The sequence below is a fragment of the Geospiza fortis genome, unplaced genomic scaffold (genome assembly GCF_000277835.1).
Source record: "Geospiza fortis unplaced genomic scaffold, GeoFor_1.0 scaffold54, whole genome shotgun sequence".
Classification (NCBI taxonomy): Eukaryota; Metazoa; Chordata; class Aves; order Passeriformes; family Thraupidae; genus Geospiza; species Geospiza fortis.
The window spans coordinates 7,313,312-7,331,687 of NW_005054301.1; the positions used below are offsets into that span (position 1 = coordinate 7,313,312).

The 18,376-nt window shown below is 35.5% G+C and overlaps 1 protein-coding gene across 2 annotated transcripts in view; it reads right to left on the reverse strand.

Moving 5' to 3' along the window:
• Nucleotides 1–18,376, reverse strand: part of MIPOL1 (mirror-image polydactyly 1) — a 184,528-nt gene that overhangs the window by 125,457 nt on the left and 40,695 nt on the right. For both annotated transcript variants that reach the window (XM_031064477.1, XM_031064474.1), the window contains exons 4-6: nucleotides 12,231–12,417; nucleotides 9,792–9,927; nucleotides 8,773–8,878 (exon numbers count right to left, since the gene is read on the reverse strand). In XM_031064477.1, the coding sequence (XP_030920337.1) occupies nucleotides 8,773–8,878; nucleotides 9,792–9,927; nucleotides 12,231–12,417 (429 nt within the window). The remainder of the gene's footprint in view (nucleotides 1–8,772; nucleotides 8,879–9,791; nucleotides 9,928–12,230; nucleotides 12,418–18,376) is intronic.

Below are 18,376 nucleotides of genomic sequence, written 5' to 3' on the forward strand. Positions count from 1 at the left end.
TCAGACCTTAGAACACCCTCACCTCAGCATGAAACCCCACAGTTTGTTGACTGCTGCAGTGGATCTTCAATGCACATGTACACGTAGAGCGACTGTCTTTTGGCATATCTCAGTCCTCCTCTGCATAAATATGGCCAGTGGTAATAATGACTATACAGGCTTTTAAAAAACAGATTTTTTTCTTCCTTGTCATTAAACCAAAGTAATGTACATGTAACAGTATGAAAGCATTCAGAAAAAGATATTTTTCAAGTTATTTAAGCATCCTGCTTATCTGAAATCTTACCACCCCTGACAGCAGCTCAGATGCTAATTGCCTTTGAACAGTGACCCCTTCCCCCACCTGAAAGTCTATTACAAAACAGTCTTTTAACCAGCAGCTATGAAAAGTAACTTTAATTGAGCAATTCTTTCTTGTTGTTTTCTTATCCTTCCACTAAAGTAAAATACTGGGGTAAATATCCCACTGACCAAATCCACAAACTGCATTAAAAAATTCTATATAGTTCATGTAAATTCTATATTATATATATTTCTCAAATTGACATATATATATATAATTCATGTCACTTCTATGTCATTCTATATCAATTAAAAGTGTTTCTTAAAAGTCATATTGCAAGTTTAATACCAAAACAGGTTAGGGAAAATGTAGAAAACCATGTAAGATGCTTGCATAGTAATGTAAGTTAAAAAAAAAAAAGATACTTAGATACATGGCATATTAATACAACATAGCAATACTGACACTTCCAAAAGAAGTTACTTATTTAAAAAATACTTAAAGACCTCATCTAGCTCATTTTAATGGTCTATGTATGATTAAGTCACCTGATCTCTTCACTAGCCAAAGCTGAATTTAGGTTTGATGTTTTTGTTATCCAGTGGCTATACATTTCTGACTACTATTTAACATTTTTTAAATTCCTTTTTACCTACTCTAGGGAATATTATGACAGTCACAAGATTGCAGGTAGTCTGAACATTCCCCATTCACACTGAGCTATGGATGAGTCCCAAGTAGAAGTTCAGGACTGTAAGGACCACAGCATGCTTGAAATAAGTGAAATGCATACACATTTAGGTCTCACTGCAGCAGCAAAGCAAAACATTTTGTGCCATATCTAGGAAAACAAGTGATGTATAAGCTGTCCAGTTAGAGTCTATGAAAGAGTGACATGACATTCCTTCATATTAGAAAGAGTAAAAATTATCCAGATTATCATCCCTATGCTTCTTTAAAATGTGAGGTGAAAAATGATTGAGAGTAATACCAAGTCATGCTTCTAAATTCCATTCAAGATATGACATATCCAGCAAAATACTAACTCCATACTGCTAGACTGACTAGGTGCCTGATCCAAAGAAAAAACAGATCCATCTACTTTTTCACCAACTGCTCTGGTCACCATTAAAAGGTTTTCCTTGGAGACCTTCTAGTGGCATACCAGCCACTCCTATCCTTTCTGTCTTGAGGCCTGACCAAGAAGAAACACAAATTTGTACAGAATTCATATTTCAAGTAAGAAAATGACTCACAGAAATGTAATATGAGCAGTCTAGTATTAAGCTAAAATGTGTCTGTTACTAATTCATATATATATATAATGGCATTCAAGAGTTAAAATATTTAAATCCCAGAGAACTGAATTAAGAAAAAAAAATATTTTCCCATGCTTGCAAATATTGTAGTATATAAAAGTACAGCACTTTTAGTTTAGTTGTATAAACTTTATTTTTTTAACATTTTAATAACATCTTTCTCCTTGTAACTAAAACCCCTGCATACTCTAAAAGAGCTCTTTATTTTAAAAGAATCATTATGCTAAACTCATCAATTCTAAAACATTTTTAGTTTTTAGTAAAGAAAACAATTGTAAACAGAGAGCTTTTGTAAGGTAGATAGCTATTACAAAGTTCACTTAGAAAATCAATATAGCATTTTAGCTGGAATTTGCTCATTAAACACCCACAGCTCTAATGCAAATTATGATGGAATGAATAAAGCAAATACATATGCTTCTTTCTTTTTATTAAATGTAAAATCTACTGTTAATTGCATCTGGTATGTCATATAAACTTTTCTCCTTAACTATTAAATGGAAGCTTTTACAAAAGTCATTAGAGATTCTCTTTCTTTGACTTGTATAAATTTCAATATTTGTTCAGTAAAGGTTCACAGCAGTTAAATTACATTAACAAATATTATTAGCTACTATGTAAGCCAACTAAGTAAAATACTTATATTGCAGGTAAAACAAATCAATGGGTGTTTACAATAATATTTGGATATGTCCATTTTTAAACAAGCTTATCAAATATCATGTAATTCTTAGTCAAATGAGAGAGACTCAAAGTAGATTTTTTTATCCCAAATACTCAAATTTGTTTAGTAAGCTAATTGTTTTCTAATATGGGCAAAAGTAAATATGAAGAAGATGAACCATACCAAGTATGAGTTTACTGAGTCAAAGCAGTGTACATATTTTCTTAGTTGAACCTGATTCTTTTGGCAAACTTATCTCCTATACTTTTTAAACCACCTTTAAAACAGCAGTACTGAGAAGGTGTGCTGGAAATCATTCTAGTTTAAACAGCGTTTCATGATTTTCCAAACATGGAACTTTAGGGGAAGCAAGGAAAGCACAATTCCCAGGATAAAAGTCTGTTTGCTCATTTCCTAGAGGTCATCAGTATAAATAAAATAAACTGAGTAAGAGAGGCAAAGGAGGAAAATGTTGGGACTAAAAACATTTATGGCAGCAAAAATCACTTTTTAAAATTACTCATTAAAAAAAGTAAAATTAGAATACAGGCCAAGTCTTCTAAAGAAAATGAGATCATTATACACAGTGCTACTGTATTTCAGAAGATACAGTAAATATTATTACAATACAATAACTAGTTTTCAATATAAGTAAGTTTTACATATATATTAAATTTTATTTGACTGTATGGATATATGCTTGTTCTCCTTACAGAAATGCAAACCTGTATGCATTTTTCATCCACTCAAATTAGAAATCAAAATCCTCTGAGATTTCCTTCTATTAAATTTAATGACTGTGCTCACAAGTCCTAAATAAGTCAATCTTATCATAGCCAAATAAAGAAAAAAAACCCTTCATTGCCATGAAAGCCTTTAAAATGTGTCATTAAATGGTCTCTGCTTATACATGTTACAAAATGCAGATAATCCCCAGAAATGTTCAAATTCTAAAGCACTTACAGAGTTCTTATTCAGGTTAATGGCAAACTATCAGGAGCTCCAGGGCTCACTGTCAACTTAAAAATAGTGTTGACATGTTCTATTACGAAACAGACAACTTAAGTTTCTAGCTCTTTTGGAAAGCTAGGATTCATTTACTTTCAGTTATGACGTACAACTGAAAAACTAAAAGTAAAATAGTGATAAGAAGATCATAGGAAAAATATGTAAGAGTTTTCACCAGTCTGTACCAGGAGTTATAGACTAAAAGTAATTTACACCTAAATGTGACTTTATAGATAAAGCAATCTGAACAAACACTGATAGAACACACTGACTTTATTGCTCTGTGTTTGTTGTATGCATTTAGTGCATAGCATTCATCTGCTCCTACATTTCCAATGCTATAAAAAGAGTGTTCTTAATAAAAGGCTAAAATTGTTTAGTGGCAGCTCTGCATAGGGTTTTCTTTATGTACTCAGATCACAATTCAATTAAAAAAAAATAAAGTGGAAAAGAATAGGAGAGAGTATTATACACAGACCCCAAGGCAGTTCTTGTGAAAGCCAATCCCTGTACAATACTTAAGCCTCTGCCTCTAACACACTAAACACAGCTGACTTCAAAATTCAAACCATAATGCTGTTAAACTGTTTTTCTTCAATGGGTAATTGCTGATGCCTGAATATTTATTTTTAGGGGGAAAATATAAACATTGCATTAAAGTTTGCAAGTTATAATTTATCACATTAAAGGAAAGCTTTGTAATGCCCCAAGAAGTAGATAATTTGCAGACCTTTTTATTCCTGAATAAAAGCCAATTCTTTATGCTCACCTAGCACTTGTGAGGAAGAAAGGACAGACTAGTCATAAAAAATGCAGAAGAAACTGGCTTGCTTTTTACATACAATTTCCACTGATAAATAGCTTAGTAATTGACATTTTAATCTATGCCAACTCATCATATATTGTACTTCAAAGAGCTGTATGCAACTTTTTGACAATCAACGATTCTGACAATCTGAAAGTAAAATCACATTATTTCAAATTAAGCTGTTAAAAGTTAAGCCAAGAATTTCCCAGCCATGACGCCCCCACCTTGTGCTGTTTTTCTGTTCTTGAGATGGATTGTCTACCTTCCCATACAGAGGATTCAAATCCTGCAGCTATTTTCAAAATTGTGTTATTTATCAGGAAATATTTTGAAAATATATTCAGGAAATAGTATTCATAATGAGCCATTTAATAGGACAAACCCCCTAAGAGTTATACGGACTAAATATGTAAATAAATTATGCAAGAAAACTAGTTTAAGGAAGTATATGCATTACCTTCTTAAACTGTAAAATATCATCCATATTTAGGTTTATAAACATGAGAGTGGGGAACTACCGAGTTCTCTTGGCTAAAGCCCAATATTGGCCTTATTTCAGTTTAATTGGAAGAGGATCTTGAATTCATCTTCTCCATGAGATATCAGGAACCTGGATTTCTGTTTGTACCAAAGGTTAATAAGAAATGTGTCTGCAAAAGTCAAACAGCATTAAATACCAAAAACTGATTATTATTCTGCAGGAGTTGTTCTGTCATTCATAATCTCTCCATGCTCCAACCTTCCACAGCTAATCTTTAATGGATGACATGCAGGAAAGAAAAATAACATCTAAAAAGGGACTCTAAAGTGAGCTTTGAAGAAATGGAAAATACTTTTCTTCTGTGCTGAAAGTTATTGCCACCCAAAGTTTATTACTGGCAAGATTACTTATTTCCTCTCACTTTATGGATATTAAATCAAATTAACTCTAAGCTAACAGCCACTTGGATATTTGTTTTTACTTTTGCTATTAAATCTATTGCATATGCATATTCAGTAATTATTTTTCAAGTTAATTTAGAAAACTTCAAATAATGTTCATTAATATTTCCACACCATATTCAAGAATTCCAAAATACCACGAATCTATATTCACAACATTTTAATAAAAACAGACCCGAAATAGGGACTTCATTGTAGGTATATTGCCCTAGTTTCCAGGAGACTGCAAGTTGTATGATATATACCACCATGTTAGAAGCACTGCTTTCCTCTTTTTCCACACTGTATTTCCTATCATTACCTTGGTCTTTCAGAGAGCATCTACAGTTCTCAAGCAATAAAAATGGTGTGAAACCCCTAACAGGGCTGGACTAAACCTTGCTGAGCTGATGTTGATTTAAGAAAGTATTAAATTTTGGTAACATTATTATTAAGATACTGGCATAAAAACATCCCAACTCATGGAATAGCTGTTGCTACAGAAAGATTTAAGGATAAATATTTTTATTTTATTTTTGTTCAGAATTATTCTTAGTCTCAATATATACTCTGATAGCAACAAAAATATTCCAAGAGTTCCGGTTCTGATGCCAACTATCTTATCTTGCTGCAGTAATGGCACTGTGAGAATCGGGCTTTGATATTTTTTCCAGTCTTACTACTATGCTCTATAACTCTCCCTTACACTCTACCAGCTCCTTCCTCTATAAGTTCATATATATATCCCCTGCTTAATTCTTCCATTAGGAAAAAATGAAGTCACTTACTACATCCATCCAAAGTGAGATCTGTTCTCTCAGCTAGTTGTTTTGAAGACTTATTCCTTTGCAATGCCTCCATCTTGATTTTTCAGTCTGTCCTCAGAAGATGTATGCTCCTTCCCCTTTCCACTCCCACAAGTGACACCCATTCCCTTTTCTGTTCAACACATGAAAGTTCTGCACACCCAAATTTCAGATTCCCTTTTCTGTTCAACACATGAAAGTTCTGCACACCCAAATTTCAGATCTGGCTGTTTTTCATACCCGCTTCCTATGTGGTGTTCCCTTTTTTGCTTACACTATTCTGATGTCTGCTGATGTCTGTTCCTTTATGGTGTGTGCTTCCTTGGCTTTTCCAGATGTTGCCTCCACCTCTGTTCTTCTTCATGACAGGGCGTGAAACTAACAGCAGCTTCTGACATTGGGCCAGAATGACACAAAATCCAACAGAAGAATAATGAATGAACTGTAGGAACCTGTGGTAACTATGTCCACCAGAAACAATAGCCTCTAATGCCTAAAAGTCTGAAATCAAAACTTTAAATTCTCTAATTTTCTTTAGCCATAACAAGCTGACATAAAGATAGGGATCCAAAGAAGTTTTAAAATACGTTTTCAAGGCTAACAAAATTTAAGAATAAAAAAAATCTGAAAATAAGTTATTTACTTCATACAGTATAATACTTTTCTTCCATCATGTATATCTTCTGCTTTAATACTACTTTTTCTTCTTTTCTCATGAAGCATTGCACAAATTTACCCTTTTTTTCTTTACTTTTTCTTTGAACAATTTAAAAATCACAAAGTGACAACCTTTGGATTATTTGTTTCTGTAGATTGTTGTAGCTTCATTTCAAAACACCCTTTGTCTTCACTTCTCAATTCTTTCCATAAGGTAAAGCCTATCAATTAGAGGGTTACCTTTTAAAACAGAATTCTAATATTCCTCAAAGCAGATAACACTTTTATGGTGTACCTTTCTTATGCTCTTTACAATATAATTTTGTGGAGTCACTTACTTATCACAAAGTCAGTACTAAGTAATAATAAAAATGCAAACACCCATATTTACAAGCTTCACTATACCATGTGTTACACACTGCAGTAATTAAACATTAACTAGTAACCTGAAATCAGAGCAGCATGTGTTCTCCCTTCCTCAAAGAACTTAATGCAGGGGGATAAGTTTTTCCTTGAACACACCGTCTGTTCTTTATTAGGTTCTGCTTGTCCATTAGAACTCTCCCAAAGGCTTTTACGAGAGAGACACACACAGGCTTCCACAAATCCAGTTTGGTTCACATAATTCCAGATTTTAAACCATTTATCCAAATTTGGTAACATTCTTAGAACTGTAAGACAGGAAGCAAAAAAAGTGTGAAGTATTAACAATGCTTCCTTTTGGCAAACAGTTTAAGCAGTAAGGAGCCTCTTGCCCTCTCTCTTCAGCATTTAAAGGATTTTATACTTCCTGTACTCATAAAAAGAGAAAAAAATGTTGTTTTTTAAAGGCCATTGTTATTTCACTATGTAGCTGTCTTTAAAATTTGGTTTATTTTTCCTTTAAAAACAGAATAAGCATGTTAAATTATTATTTCCATATTCATGCCACTCTGTTTTGAAGAAAAAATATGCTTAGGACATCAATAGAAAGTTTAAGCAGTAGTGTAGGAAAACAACAATTTCCTAACAAGTATTTCAACCATATCCATAAAAACGAAACTATCTGTGTTTTTGACACACCTTTCTTTCCAGGTTTTAATGAGCAATGAACACCTCTACCAAAGAGAACCATGTACAGAGGTAAAAACACTGGGCAAATATCCAGGAACAAACACAAAACTTCTTATTCAAGCCAAACAATAAAAATTATGCTTGTATTTAATTTTTTTCCTAAGATGTTGATTAGATTTGACTTTCCCTTCCCCCACCACAGAAAATCTAGGAACTCTCTTTTCCATCTATAATAGTCACACTATAGCATATTCACAGGAGTTTGTTATTAAGTGGAATGTCAGCCATCTGTTTTTCAGCTAGAGAGTTTATTATCTACTCCATTTTCCTGAAGACAGTTACTCCTCCCTTTAGTACAAATATTTTGGGGACAGCTATTAGTACTATTAATACTCTATGAAGTGTGTGTGATCTATGAGGAAATAATTTTACCAAGCTAACACTTTCTTTCTGAACAAATGATACAATGAATTTATAAAAGCACTCCCATTAATGTTTTTTAAACATCTTCATGGAAACCTGAGATTATTTTTCATCTACTGGGTACATGTATACACAATCACTTTTCAATAATAAGAATGCCCAGCTTTATTACATTAGCAGTTTCCACAAGCATAGAACACAAACTGTCTCCATGCTTGTATGTCTATCCAAAGAACAATTAACAACAAATATAAACACATGTTCACTTTCAGATATAAACTTAAAAACCTTTCCTTCTGAGAATTCATATAAACTTCATTCACTGGATATATGGCATCATCTGACAAAAATTCATTTTAACTACCAGAAGAGCAGATTTTTCAAGAACAGCACAGGTCCCTGGTTGAGGTGAATGTGAGACTATCTCCAAACACGGAGAGGGGGTAGTATTGCTCTGAACCAGCTAAAACAATAAGTGGTATTTGAACTGCTGGTTGAAAGGTAGAGGCACTGGTAATCATTATTTCCCCTTGTTTGTTCAGGACCTTCCAACAAAACAAACAACCTTTTTGTGATTGGATTGACATGGTGTTAACAATGCATTTAATGCCCAAATCAGTATGAATACAGGTAAAGCTCCTACTAATACCAGTACCAGGATGTTAAAGCCATCTATTTTCTAAGCAACTCTAAACAGCCACACATTAAAAAAAAAGTCAAATCTTCCCTCCTTTAGCAAATAAAGCTAACATTCAGTAGGCCACGTCATATAGCAACCACGGGTACCGTATGAGCCATACAGCCATCTGTTAAACGCTTGCCTACTGTACCTGCAATCCTTTCTGCAATCTTAGCTTCTGTAGCTCTGTCTTGCAATTCTAAGTCCAGTTTCATTGTCTTCAGCTCCTTGTCCTTTTCAGCCAGCTTATCTTGAAGCTGAATTGAGCAAATGGACAGTAAGATTCTTATCTGGCTGAAACTGTCAGCAAGTAATTCAACCACAATAAAATTGCAAACAACAATTTCTCATCCCCAAAATACAAACACTAAGCATTAAACCAGAAGTTCAAATTATTATATTTATTTGTTTAAAGAACAAAGGTAAGAATATATTTTTCAACATCTGGGCTAGTTTGCTCTGTGAGACAAGCAGCAATGCACATGCCATTGTTTTTATTTGTGATCCTCTTCCTCAGGTATCACCAGCTGTAGTCCTTCTTGCTGAGTAAGTTCAATGTAGGTGTTTAGCCTGTTTCCTACCAAGATACAGACATTACAGTCTGAAAAGACTGGTGTAAATGCATATTTTTCATATTCTTCATCAGATGGAAGACTGGTATTCTTTCACATATCAAGGCCTTTCTTTTAAAGAGTATTTACTAAATCTGTTCTTGGACAGATATCTGAACTTGAATATTGAATGACACATGGAAAGACTAGAGACTGTTAGATTTGTTTAGGCACATGCAAACACAGCAAACACTAAAAGCAATGCAATGTTCAAGGAAGATGGAATTTTCTCCCCTTCAATAAAGCTGAGTTATCAGGGCACATTAATTGGATTCTACCCATGAAATTCTGGTCTAGTCTTTGGTCTTCATTGGTTTTTATCCAGGGTGCAAGAATCTATGTCATTGATCAAAAAAGTCAGAGAGTAGGCTGGAGGTTTTTTTTTTTAATTCCAGAGAAATAGTTGCTAAGCAAATACTAAAAATCCAAAATTACAGGAAACTAGTGATTGGTGCACTAAAATAAATAACAAAACTAAATCAGGCACAGTTTAAAATGTATGTTTTGCAAGGCAATTATAAAAAAGCAAATATTGGGATCTTAAATATCTTAATTGTACCTTTTTATTTTTGGCCCTCAGAGTGTCCAATTCTTTTAAGAGGAATGCAGTTTCTGTTCTTCCACCTAAATCTTCAGCATCATTCCATGACAATATAAATTCAGGGAGCATCCTGCTATTCTTTCTTTCTACACTGCTGCAGTTTTGAAGGAAAAAAAAAAGACATGAAAAATAATTTAAAAACCAGTTGTTATTCCACCCCTTTGAAACAAAATGCAGAGAAATAAATTATCAAAACTTAATTACCAAACTTGTTAACCACTGCAAATGTATTAAATAGTCAGAAAAAATGGATGCCCTTCTCCAACTTTTAAATGCTGTAATTCTGAAAAGAATCTGCAAATCTGGAATAGCAAATAAATATCCTACAGTACTAAGGCAAAAACCAGATGAATATAAATGGGCAATGAAGCCTATAAACAGCAAATGCTTAAGGAAAGCAAATACTAAAAACCATTGCTTAACACAGAGAAAAAAGTAATAAAACATTTGGGGATCAAAGTGATGCTCAGGTCTAAGCAAACCAAATTTTTTTGTTGAATGATTCCACAGGAAGTGATATGAGAATATCCACAAAAAAAATCTAGGAATTCATCTTGAAGAAATCTGTAAAATGATGGTATGATTCTAAATATTATAACTGACAACAGGAATTCCATACTGTATGCCACCTGGAGTTTTAAAATAACTTACTAGCCATAGACAACTTAAAATAAGACAAGATTCAATGGTCAGAAAAATTCTCTCGAAGCAAGACTCTCATAAAACTTCTTGAGTAACCACTGATACTCACCGATCATTCGTATCTCATTTGTAACATGGCAGCAAAATCAGTAAATGAATAATTAGAAAGGAACTAGCAAATATTTTTAACATGTGCTTTCTTTAAGCATTTTCTGGTTATACACTTCATAGCTAATAACCAGTAAGAAGTAGCCACAGAAAAGCTATACCCTCTGAACTCCTGCTTCCACTGTAGACATTACTTTATTTGTAATTCACATCCTAGAAATATAAAGAAAGCTATCTATTGCTCCAAAGAGTCATTATCTTAGGCAGAGAGTTTTCTGTACTCAACCACCCTTTTTTCACCTGCTTCCACTGTATTTATTTTCTTCTCTCTTCTCCTTAAAACTAAAAATGATAAATCATATTGACAGTACCAGGACCACCATCTAAAACACAAATCAACTAACTTAACATTTCCTGGGTTTTTTTCTACATCAAGAAATGTTCACATATATTCTAATTAAAATCTATTTGGGCAAAGATAGGTTTTGGCACATAGCTTTAGGATCCTACATATAACATACATGGAGCTGAGATGGTTCAACATGATGACTGCTATGGAAGGTTAATCTTAGTGTTCCAGACAAGTCTGATTGTCAGTGGGAGTGGCACTGGTGAAAGGTAAAATGAACAATTTTTGGGTGTTTCTATGCTGGGCTGTACCTAAGCACTCTGGATTATACTTGGCATTTAGTGCAGCATGCATTGCCCTTACAGCAAATCTCAGCTGCTAATGCAAAAAGGCAAAAAAGAAAATGAAAAAGTGTTAAGAATTGGGTTTGGCCCAATTCTGTTAGATCATAATGAAGATAGTAAAACTGGGTGTAGAATCTGCTAGACAGGTGAGGAATCAGTGTATTTTTCAAGTTTGTAATAGGGCTTTGCAGCCCTGATCCCATTTTCAAAGACAACTCTGACACTCTCAGTTGAAAATTGGTATTCAGCCTGCCTAAGTCACTCAGAACCGGTAGCATGCTCCCTAACCAGTTGGCTAGTCAAAAGGATAACTAGCTACTAATACCTTTGTACATTGTGTCAGACATACAATGAGTGTATATATTTCTTAAGACTGCTGTAGAGGGCTACTGCTCAGTAAAAACACTAGTGACAAGAAATGACCAAAATTAATGACACAATAAAATCTTCAGTCTGTATTAAACTTTTCAATCATATTAGCCAGTCCTCAGATTCCTGTCACAGACTGCTACATGGTATTACAGCTTCTCATCTTCACTCTCACAGCTTCATCTGGACTTCACACTGCTTTATTACTGCTTCCTACTCACTCATCACATTTCAGGTGCGTGTTGTGTAAAGCCACAGATACTACTAGGTTTTCAAGATCTGTTTTTACTCTGTTCAGCATGCATTTTCAAAATTCTCTGTAGAGATCACAATCATTGAAATACCCACAGAGTGTGGTATAAACCATTGCAATGATCCTATGTCCTATGAGAGCTAAAGAATACAGAGGTGAATTGCTGCATTCCACAAGGGAAGAAGGGCAGATAAGCTGAGTCTAAGTAAAAAGCTGACTTACTGATTGTCATGTGGGAAGCAAACTTCCCTATATTTACTCAAAAAACATGTGTATATTGTCAATAATTTGAATCTAGAAAAATTATATAGAGGGATATTTCCTGGGTTTACCTTGATCCTTCAGAATCAGAATTACAGTCAGGTAGGATTCCTCCTCTTTGATTGGTTACTCGCAAATCTGAAAGTTTCGGTGCTTCGGTTTCTGCCTGGATAAAAAATTCTGTGCGTTTTTGAGAATTCTTATAAAACTGAAGTTCAGCACAAAAGTCTTCTTTTCTCTGATCCAAGATGTGTGTTTCTAATTGGGAAGAGAAGCAAACACATTGTCTCATTTGGAGAATGAAGCACAAATTGAGATTTTTCATTTGAAAATGGCTTGTTAAAAGAATATAATACAGTAGTAGAAAGAAACAAGTGATTTAGTTTCAGATTCACAACTTTGTCCCTTCACTAAGGAATGAGACCTGTTACCTACAGCATGGATGGATGTAGGGAGGAATTACAACATTTACTGGATTTTTCTCATGGAAACATGAAAAATTCATCATAATTTCCTAAGCCCTCCTCCCCCTTAAATGACTTAAAATAATGCTGACTGTAGAAAATTATTTACCTATCTCTTTCAAAATTCAGCTCTACTATAGTGAGATATGATGAATTTCTGCTATAGAGAGGGAAATTTTTACATTATAACTAGACTCTTACTTATAGTGAGGTTCCTTTCAAATCCATTTTGGCTACAAAAGGAGTATCATCAAGCTGTAATTGGTAACAACAAATTTAAAGCACCATTATTCACTCCTGGAGAGTGTGAGGTACAGGCTCATACAACTAAAGAACTTGAAGAATGCAAAGCAGAAATTGTGCCAAAGGGAAAAATTATCTGATTAAAATGTTGAGTGTGATAGCTAGTTCTCTTAGCTTGGCTACTAGATATTTTTAGGACATATTTCTGATATCAAGGCATTTAAATGAAAGAAAGATCCACATACCACGAATGCTCTTTCATAAAGTAAGAACAAGTACCTTTTAATTATAGAATTATATTAAAAAATGAGAAGGAAGCAGCCTAAAACCACTGGAAATGGAAAAAAGGTGCATATATTTTTTCATTCTTTCATTTAGATTAGTAGAGAACAAACATTGGAGCTTTTGCTTATTTAATAAAGTTAGTGTTTCCAAACGTTTTGGATAAAATATACGGCATATATTATTTGATCCACCTTATAACATCCTCCTCAAAAATAATAAGAAACTGTCTATACGGTTGAAATCAAGTAGAAATAGACCAAAATTACAAATCAATCACTATCACGTTGCCATCCTGCAGGTAAACACAGTTGTAAGCACATTTTCCAAGTAAAAAATACTGAAAACTGTTTATCAAGTGTATTGCAACAGATTCCTCTTTCCTTAAATGAGGAAAGACACAAGATCTCAGGCAACAGCCCAAGGGCCCCAAGAGATGACTTGGGAATTGGGTGGAGTCAGTTTAACAATTTCCAATATGAAGCTATGTGTTACCACCTCCAGGAAAAAGTTATGGGACTCACTGCTCATCTGTATTCTCTGCATCCAGTTCAGCATAAACTTACTTGAATCCACTCTAACCATTTCTGTAAACTGCAACCACTGATCTTTACACTAGATTAAACAACAATCAACAAAGTATCAGCATCTTTGTCTTTTGACAAGTACAATACTACTTTCAGTACTGTGACTGAAATATGTTCCTCATAACATTTCACACCTAGTGCAGAAAGAACACAAGGCACAGCCACCTGGATTCTTCAAAACAAGTGTATACTGTTTCCACTGGCTTGAAATCCTGCAGGTTTTTGAGCAGATTTCCTCTGAAGTGCTGCTACATCTAAAAACTAGATTTTATCTCTTACTCTTCCTTATAGTAAGGAGCGAGGATCTCTAAAAAAACATATGTTAAAAAAAAATCACCAAATATACTCTAAAAACCTGACTCAATTTGGGAGTGACAATACATACGGGCAAAATTCTGAAACCTTTCCCTTAAGTACTGTCTGAAAACTAACCTAGTCTGAATTTCCATACTCGCAAAGCATTTTGTAGGGAGTTGTGTTTCCCATTTGATTTGTATTATAAAGAACTTCCCATGAAATATCCTGTTCACTTCTCCTGTTTCAGATGCAGTGTCTGTATAAATGCAGTTGCAAATTATGCTGCAGGGGAGGTGCAATGCTTCACTTGCCATGACAACTTTTCCTCCTCCTCTCTAGGGCATCCACTTATTCTATAAGCTATATATATATATGTGAAGTGCCTCAAGCGAAGTGTGTCACATTCTATGGAAGAATTCAAGCATAATGTATATCTGTTGAAATAACCAGTGACACTATTGCCAGGAAGCTTTGTTCTTTGTTTAGCACCACAGTACTCTACTTTGGCCCTATGAAAGTTAGAGAAGAAAAATCTCACTTCAGAGAGCTAAGAACTTTAGACGATGTTTTAGGCTGCTTCTCTTCCCTTAGCATGAGAGTAAGTTTTTATTCTTTTCACAGTTCTTGTTTTGTTAATTTGCTCCTTTCATTCCAGGCCTTAAGAAGAGACCACAGAAGAGTCACTGAAGTTGGCAGAGACCACTGGAGATCACCTTGCTGGCACCTCAATCATTTGTAACAGGAAGTTGTCCCCAGCAACTTCCAGATCACTTGAGCCCTCTGTTGTGCTTCCAGCAGATTATGAACATCACTGTAGTACCCCATGAGAACCTGGACCTTTGAACATGAGAGTTCTTCCAATTCTCTGAAGAAGGCCTCATCTACTTACTCAAGCCTCCTCCTTGCCCCTCCCTCTTAGGAGAAGGATCAAGGCAAACACTACCTGGGTTCCCACACCCTTGATCCTCATGCCTGGAGCCATACAGTCACATGCAACACTTCCCAGGCCACCCCAACAGTATCACTAATGCCTACAGGGAAGAACAGCAGGGAGTAAGAGGGTCAGATGAGCATCAGCAGGCTTTCTGTAACATTCTGAATATGAGCTGTAAACAAGAAGCAAAGGTCTCTAGATGACAGATCAGTTCAACAGGCAGATTTTTATTTTTAATACCAGAAGTGAACATGACTGCATGATGAGGTAAATATCTGCATTAACAGCTGCACTTTTGCTAAATCCTTGGGCCATGTCAAGATACGTGTTTTTAACTGTAAATTATTGCAGCTAAAGAAAAAAAGAGAATTTAGAATAGTACTAGAACTGTGTTGGCATTTCTTAATGCTAATGCTGCTTCTTCAGACAACATACATTTGCAGGACACCTCTTCATCCAGATTCAATTCCCTCAAGCACATGGGTAAGACTAAGTAGCATCACAGGAAGGCTGTAAGTGGCATTCTTGGAAATATTAGGTGAAACACAGAGGATCTGTTTTTCCTTCACTGGCTTTGTAAGAGAGAAGATGATGGCAGCCTCTTCCACCCAAAACTGAAAGCACTCTGCCCAAGGGCATTAAGGTGAGAGGTTTTTAATAAAGCTGTAATTTTTTTTTTTTAATCAGCATGCAAAATTTGTCAGTAGAATGCTTTGGGGAAGACATTTTGAACACTGTCAGATCAATGGACATAGGATTAAATTTATTTTTAAAACCACTTTATTCTTCATATAGCCCATGACCCCCACATCAAATAATTTAGGCTTTGGTACATGGTAGCTTGTCTTTTTGCTAAACTAAGTGGCAATTTTAATACATGCACTTCAGTGCTTTTTTCCTCATGCCTCCTGCAAATCGTATTGTGCACTAATTACCAATGCTGCAGACACACACTGGGGAGTAAGTAGCATTTGCAATAATCAGGCTGCACAGGGAACATCAGAGAAAGGGTAAAACAGCCTTGCAAGCTTTGCAAAAATTATGTAGATTTCATTAAGTGGTACCACCACTGCTGATTCTGGTTCTTGAGTATACTAAACAAAATTTTTTCCATATAAAATGGTACAAGTTCAGTAGCCCAGATTAATATTTCACTATAGGGAGAAGCTGAACAGCTGATCTTCTGTATGTATTTATCTTGAATGAATAGCTTGTTCACATTGCAGGAAAGAAAAGCAAATGTTAAGAAGCAGGAATATGAAGACACTAGAATTAAATCTGGGAATTGATTGTGAGGGACGTAAGGGGAAGATAATGCTGTCATGGCTGGAAACAGTAAAGGCAGAACAGAATTCAATGTTGTTAAGCTGGGAGTGGTTGAAAAGTCAAGTAAAAACATTAAACACATCATACTGTGCAGGCACCCACTATTCCTCACAGCTTCTTCTGAGAAGCAGGGGATAAGCACCGAGATCAGGGAAAGCACAGCATGAGAGAATCCCACACCAACAGTGATAAATGCACAGAAGGTGCAGATTCAACTGGAAGACTGAAGAAGCAATAGCATCCCATTATACCACTCAGCACATTCAGCTGTCCCATCATCCAGGAGAAACTGAGTGGACACCCCCTTCCCCCTATCTTTCAGCACCCTACTAAAATGCACTGATCACCTCAGAGGTTTGCAGGGAATCTCCACAGAATAAGAGCAAGGGAAAACAAACAAAACCCAATGGAACATGCACACAGGCTACGGATCTGGTTGCAGATAAGTATGGGGACACTAGAAGCTCCAGGCGCACCAAGTCAGCTACAAGTGTAATAGTACTTACAGCTAGCTACCTATAGCTTACTAGTATTTGTTTTAAGCTGATCTGTGGCACACGTACATAGTATGTTCTCATCTGTCTGCAAATACCGCATGAGTGAACCAGCCCCTAGCAGGATGGTAGTAAGAGGCATCATAGGAAAAAGCAAAAGCAGAAAGGAAGAGAATGAGCCATATACATCCTGAAAGCAGGAGCAAAGATGACTGCAAATTCAGTAGCTACGACACTGTGACACTTTCAGATTAAATACATTTGAAAAAATGTAGAACCAAACACTGTGCTGTATTTGAGGTAGTCAACCTCAATTAATAAAAGCCTCCAGAATTCTTCCTGTTAATCATAGAATCATAGAATGTTTTGGGTTGACTCTAAAGATCATCTAGTTGTAATTTCGCTGCCATAAGCAGGGAGGCCACCCATGAGATCATGTTGCCCAGGGCCTCATGCAGCCTGGCCTTGAAAACTTCCTAGGACAGGGCATTCACAAATTCTCTAGACAACCTGTTTCAGTGCCTCATCTCTCTGTGGGTAAAGAATGTGTCCAAATATCTTACCTAAATCTCTCCTCTTTTAATTTGACACTGTATCCCCTTGTCCTATCACTATCTATCTGTGTAAAAAATTGCTCTCTCTCTTTTTTTATGAGTCCCCTTCAAATACTGGAAGGTCCCAGCGACATCTTCCCAGAGCCCTCCCTTCCCAAGGCTGAAAAACCCCCAGCTCTCTCAGCCTGTCTGTCCTCACAGACATGTTTTCCAGCCTTCTGATCATCTTGCTGGCCAAGTCTGGATTTGCTGCAACAGGCCCACACTTTTGTGCTGGGGTTCCCAGACTGGATGCAGTACTTCACATGGGGTCTCACAGGAGCAGAGTGGAAAGGTGCAATAATTTTCCTCAACTTGCTGGCCAGACTTCTTTTCATGCAGTCCAGGAGGCTGTTGGCCATCTGGGCTGCAATCACATATTTTTTCTTCTCAGTCTAAACAAAAAGACAACTTCAATTCTGTGAGGTTTTTTTGGTTTGTATAATATCAAACATTTTGAATTTCAAAGAAGAGGGAATATTCACTATCCAACAAAACTATCTATGCAAAGAGCCACCCTGGCCCTATACAAAACTAACCTGTTTCCACTGGAATAATAGGACACACTTCCTATGGTTTAAAAGAACTTGATTTTGCCCCACTACAAATCACACCTCTACAACACTTGCTGCAATAACTATGCATGTAAAAGCATTACTTTAGAACATCACCTTCATTTCCACTTGACTAACTGCTATTCTTTATCATTGGCTTTCAAATTATCTAATGTTTTTCCTACAATAATAAGACTAAAAACATAGCCTGATGGCCACTAAATTTTCAAGCCATGCAAATGAAATTAGTACTATGGCGAATATTCCTTTTTGAGCTGAAAATGATGAGTCAACCATTTTGTCAAAAGACAAACATTCATTCACTAAGCTATTTAACTACTGGAACTTCTACCAAACAGAATGACTGTGAAAGACTTAGACTGTTCAACAGTTTGCCCTTTACTGAATGATTAAAAGGCATAAATCCTGAAAATGAGTAGGAA